The sequence below is a fragment of the Chanodichthys erythropterus genome, chromosome 19 (assembly GCF_024489055.1).
Source record: "Chanodichthys erythropterus isolate Z2021 chromosome 19, ASM2448905v1, whole genome shotgun sequence".
NCBI lineage: Eukaryota > Metazoa > Chordata > Actinopteri > Cypriniformes > Xenocyprididae > Chanodichthys > Chanodichthys erythropterus.
This window is the reverse complement of record NC_090239.1, coordinates 38,506,727-38,520,378: the sequence shown is the minus strand read 5'-3', so window position 1 is coordinate 38,520,378 and position 13,652 is coordinate 38,506,727. Positions and strand designations below refer to the sequence as shown.

At 34.6% G+C, this 13,652-nt stretch overlaps 1 protein-coding gene across 2 annotated transcripts in view; it reads left to right on the top strand.

Moving 5' to 3' along the window:
• The window catches only part of med1 (mediator complex subunit 1), a 127,705-nt gene that overhangs the window by 16,525 nt on the left and 97,528 nt on the right, over nt 1-13,652 (top strand). For both annotated transcript variants that reach the window (XM_067369639.1, XM_067369638.1), the window contains exons 2-3: nt 8,309-8,415; nt 8,562-8,640. In XM_067369639.1, coding sequence (XP_067225740.1) covers nt 8,309-8,415; nt 8,562-8,640 — 186 coding nt within the window. The remainder of the gene's footprint in view (nt 1-8,308; nt 8,416-8,561; nt 8,641-13,652) is intronic.

Here is a 13,652-nt window from a genome sequence, read left to right as displayed (position 1 = left end):
GAACTATTCTTTCTGCCTCAAAATGTCTTGATTTCATTCATGGCTGTTATATTTAACAGATTATAGCTCATTCAGTCCTTTTTACCTGTTAAAATACCTTTAAATGATCAATAAAACCCATAAATTGCAGTTGCCAAAAAGTGATTACAGCCTCTATTTATTGATTGAACTGTTCTTTCTGCCTCAAAATGACTTGATTTCATTCATGGCTGTTATATTTGACAGATTATAGCTCATTCAGTTCTTTTTTTACCTGTTGAAATGCCTCTTAAATGGTAAATAAAACCCATAAATTGCAGTTGCCGAAAAGTGATTACAGCCTCTATTTATTGATTGAACTGTTCTTTCTGCCTCAAAATGACTTGATTTCATTCATGGCTGTTATATTTGACAGATTATAGCTCATTCAGTTCTTTTTTTACCTGTTGAAATGCCTCTTAAATGGTAAATAAAACCCATAAATTGCAGTTGCCGAAAAGTGATTACAGCCTCTATTTATTGATTGAACTGTTCTTTCTGCCTCAAAATGACTTGATTTCCTTCGTGGCTGTTATATTTGACAGATTATAGCTCATTCAGTCCTTTTTACCTGTTAAAATACCTTTAAATGATCAATAAAACCCATAAATTGCAGTTGCTGAAAAGTGATTACAGCCTCTATTTATTGAGTGAACTGTTCTTTCTGCCTCAAAATGACTTGATTTCCTTCGTGGCTGTTATATTTGACAGATTATATCTTATTCAATCCTTTTTATGTGTTATAATACCTTTAAATGGCCAATAAAACCCATAAATTGCACTTGCCGAAAAGTGATTATAGCCTCTGTTTATTGAGTGAACTGTTCTTTCTGCCTCAAAATGACGTGATTTCATTCATGGCTGTTATATTTGACAGATTATAGCTCATTCAGTCCTTTTTATGTGTTGTAATACCTTTAAATGGACAATACAACCCATAAAATCAAGTTTTACACTTGCCGAAAAGTGATTACAGCCTCTATTTATTGAGTGAACTGTTCTTTCTGCCTCAAAATGTCTTGATTTCATTCATGGCTGTTATATTTGACAGATTATAGCTCATTCAGTTCTTTTTTTACCTGTTGAAATGCCTCTTAAATGGTAAATAAAACCCATAAATTGCAGTTGCCGAAAAGTGATTACAGCCTTTATTTATTGAGTGAACTGTTCTTTCTGCCTCAAAATGACTTGATTTCATTCATGGCTGTTATATTTGACAGATTATAGCTCATTCAGTTCTTTTTTTACCTGTTGAAATGCCTCTTAAATGGTAAATAAAACCCATAAATTGCAGTTGCCGAAAAGTGATTATAGCCTCTATTTATTGAGTGAACTGTTCTTTCTGCCTCAAAATGTCTTGATTTCATTCATGGCTGTTATATTTAACAGATTATAGCTCATTCAGTCCTTTTTACCTGTTAAAATACCTTTAAATAATCAAAGAAACCGATAAATTGCAGTTGCCAAAAAGTGATTACAGCCTTTATTTATTGAGTGAACTGTTCTTTCTGCCTCAAAATGTCTTGATTTCATTCATGGCTGTTATATTTGACAGATTATAGCTCATTCAGTTCTTTTTTACCTGTTGAAATACCTTTTAAATGGTCAATACAACCCATAAAATCAAGTTTTACACTTGCCGAAAAGTGATTACAGCCTCTATTTAATGAGTGAACTGTTCTTTCTGCCTCAAAATGACTTGATTTCATTCATGGCTGTTATATTTAACAGATTATAGCTCATTCAGTCCTTTTTACCTGTTAAAATACCTTTAAATGATCAATGAAACCCATAAATTGCAGTTGCCAAAAAGTGATTACAGTCTCTATTGAGTGAACTGTTCTTTCTGCCTCAAAATGACTTGATTTCTTTCATGGCTGTTATATTTGACAGATTATAGCTCATTCAGTTCTTTTTTACCTGTTGAAAAGCCTCTTAAATGGTACATAAAACCCATAAATTGCAGTTGCCGAAAAGTGATTACAGCCTTTATTTATTGAGTGAACTGTTCTTTCTGCCTCAAAATGACTTGATTTCATTCATGGCTGTTATATTTGACAGATTATAGCTCATACAGTTCTTTTTACCTGTTGAACACCATACAGACTTTATCAAAGAATTTGCTGATTTTCTATCGGAGTTAGTACTAGCTGCAGATAAAGTCCTTGTTGTTGGTGATTTTAATATCCATGTAGATAATAAAAAAGACTCATTGGGATTGGCATTTACAGGCATTCTAAACTCTATTGTTGTTAGACAACACGTGTCAGGACCCACTCATTGTCGTAATCATACTTTAGATCTAATATTGTCACATGGAATCGATATTGATGCTTTTGAAATTCTGCAGCAGAGTGACGACATCTCAGATCATTATCTAGTCTTGTGTATACTACATTTAGTCAAAGCGGCTAAACTGCCTCCCTGCCATAAATATGGTAGAACCATCACTTCTACCACTAAAGATCGCTTTATAAATAACCTTCCTGATCAGTTTCATCGCCTTAGCATACCAGACAGCTTAGAAGACCTCGATGTTGCAACAGAAACTATTGCCTCTGTCTTATCCAGCACATTAGATTCAGTCGCTCCTTTGCGTTTAAAAAAGATTAAGGAAATTAATCCAACACCATGGTACAGTGAGCACACTCGGGCCCCAAAAATAGCAGCCAGGAAAATGGAGCACAGCTGGAAGTAAACAAAACTAGAAGTATTTCGCATTTCGTGGAGAGAGAGAATGATACGTACAGAAAGGCCTTAAATACTGCTAGATCTGTCTATTTTTCAAAACATTTAGAAGAAAATAAGCACAACCCGGTATTTATTTGATACAGTGGCTAAATTAACAAGAAATAAAGCTTCAACTTCTGATGTTTCCAAAGAGCACAGCAGTAATGACTTTATGAACTTCTTTACTTGCAAGATTGATAATATTATAGAGAAAATTATAACCATGTAACCGTCTACTACAGTATTGTGTCAGACATTGCATTGTAGTGTCCCTAAAGAAAAATTCAATTCATTTACTGCTTTAGGAGAGGAAGTATTGTCTAAACTTGTTAAATCATCAAAATCAACCACATGTATGTTTGACCCTATATAAGCTATTGAAAGAGATGCTTCCAGAGGTCATAGATCCTCTTCTTAATATCGTTAATTCATCTTTTTCACTAGGATACGTACGAGAATTAGTCAAAAATACTAGAAAAGGCAGTTTCATCACAACTATGTTCCTTTTTAGAAAGAAATGGTATCTGTGAGGATTTCCAGTCAGGATTTAGACTGTACCATAGTACTGAGACTGCTCTCATTAGAGTTACTAATGATTTGCTCTTATCATCAGATCGTGGTTGTATCTCTCTATTAGTGTTACTGGATCTTAGTGCTGCATTTGACACTATCGATCACAATATTCTTTTAAATAGACTCGAAAATTATGTTGGCATTAGTGGAATTGCATTGGCATGGTTCAAATCATACTTATCTGACCGTTATCAGTTTGTAGTAGTAAATGATGAGATGTCATATCAATCACAAGTTAAATATGGAGTACCGCAAGGCTCAGTACTAGGACCGTTGCTTTTCACTCTGTACATGCTACCCTTGGGAGATATCATTAGGAAGCATGGCGTTAGTTTTCACTGTTACGCTGATGATACTCAGCTCTATATTTCTTCGCACCCTGACAAAACTTACCAATTCACAAAATTAAAGGAATGTATAGCTGATATAAAAAACTGGGTGACCAGTAATTTCAGCGATTCTAATTTTTGGACCAAAAACCTCTTCATGTAATAACCTTGAATACTGTCTAACACTTGATGGCTGCTCTAAGTCTTTGTCGTCAGCTAGTATCCTAGGTATGCTTTTTGATACCAATCTTTAATTTGAAGGCCATGTTTAACATCTGTAAAACCGCATTCTTCCATCTTAAAAATATATCTAAACTACGACATATGCTCTTAATGAAAAATGCAGAAAAGTTAGTTCATGCGTTCATGACCTCAAGGTTAGATTACTGTAACGCTCTACTGGGTGGTTGTTCTGCTCGCCTGATAAATAAACTACAGCTCGTACAAAATGCAGCAGCTAGAGTTCTTACTAGAACTAGGAAGTACGACCATATTAGCCCAGTTCTGTCATCACTGCATTGGCTTCCTGTTAAACATCGTATAGATTTTAAAATCTTGATAATTACTTACAAAGCACTAAATGGTTTAGCTCCCCAGTACCTAAGCGAGCTCTTAATGCATTATAGTTCTTCACGTTTATTGCGATCTCAGAATTCAGGCCAGCTGATAATACCTAGAATATCAAAATCAACTGCAGGCGGTAGATCCATCTCCTATTTGGCACCTAAAGTCTGGAACAATCTTCGTAGCATTGTTCGGGATGCAGACACACTCTGTCAGTTTAAATCTAGACTAAAAACACATCTCTTTAACCTGGCATACACATAAACCATTATAAATGTATATTTTATATAAGCTTTATATTTAGCTCATTCAGTCCTTTTTACGTGTTGAAATACCTTTACATTACAAATAAAACCCATAAATTGCAGTTTTACAGTTGCCAAAAAGTGATTACAGCCTCTACTTATGGACTGAACTGTTCTTTTTGCCTGAAAAAATGATTACTTCTACCCAGTAAAAAGAACTGAATGAGATATAATCTGTCAAATATTACAGCCATGAATGAAATCAAGTCATTTTGAGGCAGAAAGAACAGTTTACTCAAAAAATATAAAGGCTGTAATCACTTTTCGGCAAGTGTAAAACTTGATTTTATGGGTTGTATTGACCATTTAAAGGTATTTCAACAGGTAAAAATGACTGAATGAGCTATAATCTGTCAAATATAACAGCCATGAATGAAATCAAGTCATTTTGAGGCAGAAAGAACAGTTCACTCAATAAATAGAGGCTGCAATCACTTTTCGGCAAGTGTAAAACTTGATTTTATGGGTTGTATTGACCATTTAAAGGTACTTCAACAGGTAAAAAGGACTGAATGAGCTATAATCTGTCAAATATAACAGCCATGAAGGAAATCAAGTCATTTTGAGGCAGAAAGAACAGTTCACTCAATAAATAGAGGCTGTAATCACTTTTCGGCAACTACAATTTATAGGTTTTATTTACCATTTAAAGGTATTACAACACATAAAAAGGACTGAATGAGCTATAATCTGTTAAATATAACAGCCATGAATGAATTCAAGTCATTTTGAGGCAGAATGAACAGTTCACTCAATAAATAGAGGCTGTAATCACTTTTTGGCAAGTGTAAAACTTGATTTTATGGGTTGTATTGACCATTTAAAAGGTATTTCAACACATAAAAAGGACTGAATGAGCTATAATCTGTCAAATATAACAGCCATGAAGGAATTCAAGTCATTTTGAGGCAGAATGAACAGTTCACTCAATAAATAGAGGCTGTAATCCCTTTTCGGCAAGTGTAGAACTTGATTTTATGGGTTGTATTGACCATTTAAAGGTATTTCAACAGGTAAAAAGGACTGAATGAGCTATGATCTGTCAAATATAACAGCCATGAAGGAAATCAAGTCATTTTGAGGCAGAAAGAACAGTTCGCTCAATAAACAGAGGCTATAATCACTTTTCGGCAAGTGCAATTTATGGGTTTTATTGGCCATTTAAAGGTATTATAACACATAAAAAGGATTGAATAAGATATAATCTGTCAAATATAACAGCCATGAATGAAATCAAGTCATTTTGAGGCAGAAAGAACAGTTTACTCAATAAATAGAGGCTATAATCACTTTTCGGCAAGTGCAATTTATTGGTTTTATTTACCATTTAAGAGGCATTTCAACAGGTAAAAAGGACTGAATGAGCTATAATCTGTCAAATATAACAGCCATGAATGAAATCAAGTCATTTTGAGGCAGAAAGAACAGTTTACTCAATAAATAGAGGCTATAATCACTTTTCGGCAAGTGCAATTTATTGGTTTTATTTACCATTTAAAGGTGTTACAACAGGTAAAAAGGACTGAATGAGCTATAATCTGTCAAATATAACAGCCATGAATGAAATCAAGTCATTTTGAGGCAGAAAGAACAGTTCACTCAATAAATAGAGGCTGTAATCACTTTTCGGCAAGTGTAAAACTTCATTTTATGGGTTGTATTGACCATTTAAAGGTATTTCAACACATAAAAAGGACTGAATGAGCTATGATCTGTTCAATATTACAGCCATGAATGAAATCAAGTCATTTGATTTCATTCGTCTGAGTCGTCTGAGGCAGAAAGAACAGTTCACTCACTTTTCAACAGGAGTAAATCTGCATTTTATGGGTTTTATTTACCATTTAAAGGTATTTCACCTAGTAAAAGGGACTGGATTGTTTGGCACAAAGCAAGTAAATATGCTTTCTGTTAATCACGTAAAAATCATGCTCGAGCAACTTAATTAAAACTAAATCAACTTAATCGCGATAAGCAATAAACGGCAAATTAATTAAATGAATAATTTTGATTATGCGTTACAGGAAAAGTTTCTTTGCTATTAGCACGGACATATTACCACGGACACAGAGTTATATGTATTTGCAGGTTATGGCCGTTTGATCATGATAAAAGCAGCTGTAGACGTGTAGAAACAGGGGCGATACCCTTTAAACATGCTGTGCGCGCTCCCGCGGACGGCAGTCAGTTTTCGGCAGACGATCAGTTTTCGGCACGACACCGGCACAGAAGATAGCAGCGTATAGTTTTTCTTGTTAGTAAACCTCTGTACTCGATGTCCTGACAGGCTGAAGTTTGTGAAACCTCCACAAACACAATAATTTACCATTTACGATGATAAATAGAATACAAAAACTACCGAAAACACACTGATTCACGGCCGCTGTTGCTAAATACCAATATATGCACTGAATCAACAACAGCTCTGTGAACATCTCCCTGTAGTGACGTAAAATGACGCGACGCTGAAAAAAAAAGCGGTTTTTACAGAGACCATCATTTTATCTACTAAATTAATGCCTTTATGTCTTGCAAAACATTTTTAAACCCTGCAGTACCTTTTTATATGGTATTTTTGTACAAGGTTATATATTCATCTCGAAAAAAATGTCATACCTGCAATATGCACTTTAAGATACAGATTTCGGTTAGCTACTGTATCTTTCAGCATATTTTCTGATGTTCTTTCATGTTGATTTCGTTCTGTAAAGTAGTAAAGAGGAAGGGCTGATCGCGTTCACTCACAATCCACAACAACTGTTCAAGATGAAACCTGAAAAGAGATGCATAGCCTAGTCCTATTTGCTTATCCTGTAAGCTTGTGAATACAAATTTAAATGTGGATGAAAAAATGAAACTATTAAATGTCTTATCATTAAAAATATAAAAATTAAAATGATGGGTAATAATTATGACGGAATTTTTACTATCCTGTCTGTCAAAATGACGGACAGTGCGAAAGTCTATCGCGACCTCTGATATATATAATATGACTTAACAACTGCAAAAGAAACTAAAACTTTTATGTTTGTTGGATTGTGGTACTATAGCCCCTTTTACACATACAATCCAATTACTGGTCCGAACGCGCTGATGTAAGTAGTCTGCCAATCATAAAGTTCTTATGAAAATGATGCAATTACTCCACATAAAGGTTTGCTGCTTTTTAATAGTTTTTCTATGTAAATATGTGCTAGTTGTACAACTCTGACCGTTGCTTTTTCAGTGTGTCGGACTCGAGACCCTGCCTTCTTTTTCATTCATCAGTGCTGCGGTTCTGCAGTTGGATACTATTACGCTTATCTGTTTTTCCCCATATACCTGTCATTCAGAAGTAAAAAAAAAAAAAAAAAGTTGTCAAATTGAACAGATAGTGAAACTAAAGCACTTCTCATGTGGGCAAATGAAGAAAACAATAGAAGATCATTTCTGATAACTGCCGTCACAGAATTTACGGGTATTTTAATGCTGATGTGTGTAAGGTCTCTTAATGGTTAAAAGCCAGTAAGCTGTTGCTTGTGTGAACAGCATATCTGTTTATTTACCGGTAAAGTCATTCTGGATATCTTAGGGTAATTTACTAGGATTACTATGTGAAAGGGGCTTATGTCAGTTGTCACATAGACAATTACGGGAACTGTCAGTGTCCCAAGGATAGCTTGACTCCAATCAAAGAGAAAACTTGGTTAAAGAAAAACACAAATGGTTGTTATTATAGTGTCTTTTAAGATTAAATTTCCACAATAATTGTCTCTTATTTTTTGTCATTTTGTTTGCTCTTGTTGACAGAGTCAGAGAAACAGAGTCGTATGACTGCGCTACTGGAAAAGCTCCACGGCAAACATAACTCATCCCGGTCCTGGCAGGAGACCAGCAAAGTGGTGCGGCAGGCAATGGTAAGACCCTCTGATAGAAGAGCTTCTTGGAGAAGCTTAGCATATATCTATTCAGTTTTTGTGCATGTTCTTTTTTATTAACTTTTTGTTGTTTGTTTGTTGTTGTGTTTTTTTACATCCATTTTTCTGTTCTATTGGCTGTTCAGGAAAAGCGTGGGGTCAGTAATACAGCTGGACACCAACTGCTGCTCAACTGTTTAGAGACACTGCAAAGGGCACAAAAAGGTACATTTAATCAATACAGTTAGAGGACAGTTTGAACTGTATTCTTTGGTCAAGACCAGGGCTTAAAAAAAAAAAAAAAATTCAATCGTTCCACTCCGAGCAGAATCGGTATTTTAACGTTTCTGTTCCAGTGTTCCTTCGTATTATAAACGTTCCAAAACCGGTTAATAACATTATTTTTATTTAATTTTTTATTTTTGCATGTAGCCTACTTAATAATATTTTATTTATTAAAAAACAAAGAGAGTGTATTTGCTGTTATTCTGTCCAAATGTAAACCTATTAAACGAAAGGAAAAACAATGGTTTATAAATTAAAGTATTTTTTCAAGATATTTTAATGTTTGCTGCATGGTTAAAAATACCGACGCTATTCCTGAGAGGAAAAAAGATAAGTCACATAGACCTATATGTCGCATTTTATTATTACATTCAGAAATAATAATAATAATAAAAAAATAGCCTACATATCTTTGTTTATAATGTTTGTAAACATTTTTTTTATTTTTTTTTTATTATACCTTTATTTAACCAGGGAAGAAAATCACATTGAGATAGATATCTCATTTACAAGTGAGCCCTGGCCAAGGTAGCAGCACACAATAAACGAAAATAAAAACAAAAGTAAAATTAAATACATCAAACAATAATCACAACACACACATTTCCAACACTAAAACAAAATTAAGAACAAATGCAGAAAGTTTGGACTGTTTGATTAAGATATAACTTAAACTCATTAATTGAAATAAATACATTAAGTTTCAATGATCTTTGAATCTCATTCCAAGCAGTTGATGCACTATGAATAAAAGCAGTTTTTCCAAACTCTGACTTCATTAAGGGAACATTTAAAAGAATATATCTACTTGAACGCAGATTATGCCCCTGACTTTTGACAGACAGTAAACTACTCATATACAAAGGAAGCTGGCCAACTATGGCCTTGTACACAAATATAAGCCAGTGCTTGTACCTTCTTAAATGAAGTGAAGGCCAACCCACCATTTCATACAATGCACAGTGATGAGTATAATAATCTGTACGTGTTATGAATCTTAAAGCAGAGTGATAAACAGAGTCCAATGATTGTAAAAGAGCCTTAGTGGAATTTCTGTAAAAAATATCTCCATAATCTAGGACAGGTAGGAAAGTAGCTTCCACCAGCTTTCTCTTAGCTGACTGTGAAAAACAAGCACTATTCCGAAAGTAAAACCCCAGCTGTAACCTTAACTTAGACAACAAATGTTTAATATGTAACTTAAATGACAAGTCCTCTTCCAACACAAAGCCTAGGTATCTATAGGAAGAGACCAAATCTATAGAATTACCCTGCAGAGTGTAAAGAGATGGTAGAGAGGATTCACACATACGTTTTCTAGAGAAAACCATATATTTTGTTTTCTTATCATTCAGAGCTAGTTTTAACGAGATAAGGTTACGCTGAAGTATTACAAATGCTTCCTGTAACTTTAAGATACAGCTATCAATGCAGGATGCAAAACAGTAGATTATAGTGTCATCGGCATATAAATGAATACTTGCATCTGATAAATTATCACCAAGATTATTTATATACAATGTAAATAACAGGGGACCCAAAATGGACCCCTGTGGCACACCAGATTCAATACTAAGCTTATCAGAAAGAAACCCCTTCATTTGCACCCTTTGACACCTGTTCTTTAAGTAATTCTTAATCCAGCCTAACGCAGTTTCAGAAAGACCAATACTATGTAAACGCGATAAAAGAATATCATGATTAACAGTGTCAAAAGCTTTAGTCAAATCAATAAACATTGCAGCACATGATCTTCCAATATCTAAAGCACAGGTAATGTCATTTAAAACTTTCATTGTGGCAGTTACCATACTATGATTCTTTCTGAAACCGGATTGATACCTGAACAAAATGCTGTTTCTAGACAAAAATTCCTTTAGCTGTTCACTAACAATAGATTCTAAAATTTTGACTATCACTGATAGCTTGGAAACCGGTCTATAATTATTTAAATTGGTTGGATCTCCACCTTTCAGCAGGGGTACAACCAAAGCCGATTTCCAGACATCAGGAAGAACATTCTGTTCTAATGATAAATTAAAAATATATGCTAATGGAACAGCAATAATCTCGGCAGCTACTTTCAAAAAATATGGCTCAACTTCATCAGATCCTGCAGACTTCTTAATGTCCAGATTTGTTAAGGCCTTCAAAACTTCACTTCGTGAAATAAGAGAAAATCTAAAAGTAGGGCTATCTTCTCTCAGAAGAGGAGATGGATTTTGTACATTACTCATAGGAATTTCATTAAAAATTGAACCTGAAGAAATAAAATGCTTATTAAAAACATTTACCATGTCCATCTTATTAGTAATAAGGCTATCTTTTATCAAAATTTGATCAGGAAAATCATTATATGACGTGGAGGGAGAAAGTGATTTAATGGTTTTCCAAAATTTTATAGGGTTATTTAGATTTTGTGAGGTTTCATTTAGATAATATTCAGATTTTGATCTACGTATAAGAGCTGTACATTTATTTCTCAATTTTCTAAATGCTACCCAATCTCTTTCTATGTCCGATTTCCTTGCTATGGCCCAAGCCAAATTTCTTTCATGAATGAGTTCAGATAATTCATTTGAGAACCATGGATTATCACGACCTTTTACTCTGAATGTCCTAACAGGTGCATGCCTATTGACAATCTTCAAGAATAAAGTGTGAAAATACTTCCATGCAATGGACACATCAGGTATTAAAAACAATTTATCCCAATCAGATAAAAACAAATCATGTAAAAACCCTTGTGTATCAAACAGTTTAAAGCTCCTTTTTATAATAAACCTAGATTTTACTTTGAGAATTTTACAATCCCTTATAACAGCAACAGTACAGTGATCACTCACATCATCAGGAAAAACCCCTGTATAGGTGTATTTATGGGGTTTATTTGTCAATATAACATCTATTAAAGTGGACTTACTTGGGTTCTTATGATTTGGTCGCGTAGGTGATTCAGTAAGTTGACTAAAATTAACAGAATCACAATATGGTTTAAACTGTTCTGAATTTGATGTTAACCAATTCCAATTCAAATCACCCAATAATACAAGATCTTTAGAAATCAGGTCAGATAAAACAGTTGACAATGAGGTGAGAGCATCACTGATAGCTGCAGGTGGTCTATAACAACCAACTATACATAAATGACAATCCTTTCCATATTCCAGGTCAATAGCCAAGAACTCAAACTGTTTAGGGAGAGAAACTGACTTAAGAACAGTAACTTGATAATTTGATTTAATATACATTGCAACCCCACCCCCTTTACTTTTACGATCAGTACGAAACACTTTATAACCCTCTAATGCAATATCGTGGCTTGAGATAAGCCACGTCTCAGAAATAACCAAAACATCTGCTTTGGTCGTCTTGGCCCATATTTGTAATTGATCTAATTTTGGCAACAGGCTACGAACATTTAAGTGTACAATGCCAAGGCCTGATCTATTTGAAAAATCCAATGGAGTTGAAACAATTCCAACTGGACCAGGATTTGGATTAATACCGGCCAGTAAAAGCAACAGCATTATCATATATCGCTGCCTCAGATTTTTTGGTGAAGAATTACATTGTTCTTTACGAGAGTACGATGAAAAGATCTTAGGAATAAAAGTAGAGATAAATGAATTCTTTGTCCTTGTGTCCATTATCACAGAATTAATAACAGCCCGAAATATGAAAATATTATCCGTACATTTTGTTGGCAAATACATGTGGAGACGCAACAAGTGAATCATTGTATCTTCCGTCTTCCATCTTCATGATACCAGCGTTGGAGTTTTGTTCATACACATAAATTATGAACAAAACTGTCCTATATTATTTTACCTATCCACTTAGCCTATACTCCACAACAAAACCTATAAAGTTAACAGTTGGACTATTCAGGCTATATAAACGTCAAGCCAAAACAAATAAAAAAATATTCTTTTTTAACGCCATTCCAGCTTCTATTACTATTCAAGGCGAGAAACAAGTTTATTTATTGTAAATAAAACTAAATAAGATGCAAAACGATTTAATTTAAAGTGAATCTGTAGCCTACCTTTCTCATTCGGCACGAATCCAACTGTTTTCATTTGAGACAAATGCTAAACTATTGTTTATTATATGAGCTTTGTACTTCACTCGCATTAACGACGTAAAAAACATCATCCTTCACATATAACAGCACTGTGAGACGGTGGTCACGGGTGGTAAACGGCAGATTGTATTACAGAATTGAATTGAGCAGTGTAACGTTTTTTTTCAAAACGCACAAGCTGCATATTACTTGACATTCATTTTCACTTAAATGTAGGCATAAAACTTGACAGTTGGTGACACATATCATCGAAAAAACTAATGCCAGGGCATTACCATTGTGACTTACCTAACCTGTGATGACTTGACAGATGGGCTGAGAGTGTGAGCATGGACATTTCACTTTAGAGCATGAGTGGGGGCATTTCATGCTGTATTTTGCGAACACATTTGCGTATCATTATGAAACTCGGTATGGCTCATCAGAACAATGCCCTGATGAAACCTGAGAAGTTTCGGACCAGCGCCACCTAGTGGTAAAATCAAATATTCAAATACTTATCACTATGGGTGTGGTCAACTTATTTTCAAAAGAGTCCCTCCTGAACCCCTACTAAGTCCAATGATACCAATCATGCTAGGTTTCGATTTATGGTGTGTCCGTCATATTGAAGTGTTTTGCTAACATTTTTCTAGCATGCTGTTAGCCTGTTTAGCACTTGCTGGCACATTTTAATATGCTGTTAGGAGTCCATAACAGTGTAAAACATGTCACTTCCTGTTGTCAGCAGGTGGCGCTATGACTATAACTGAATATGGGCATGGACATGTGTTCAGGACGACTTTTATCAAGTGTGTGAAGTTTGGGGCAGATCGGACATTGCCTGCCTTAGTTACAGCAACTTCCTGTTTCATGGCGAAACATC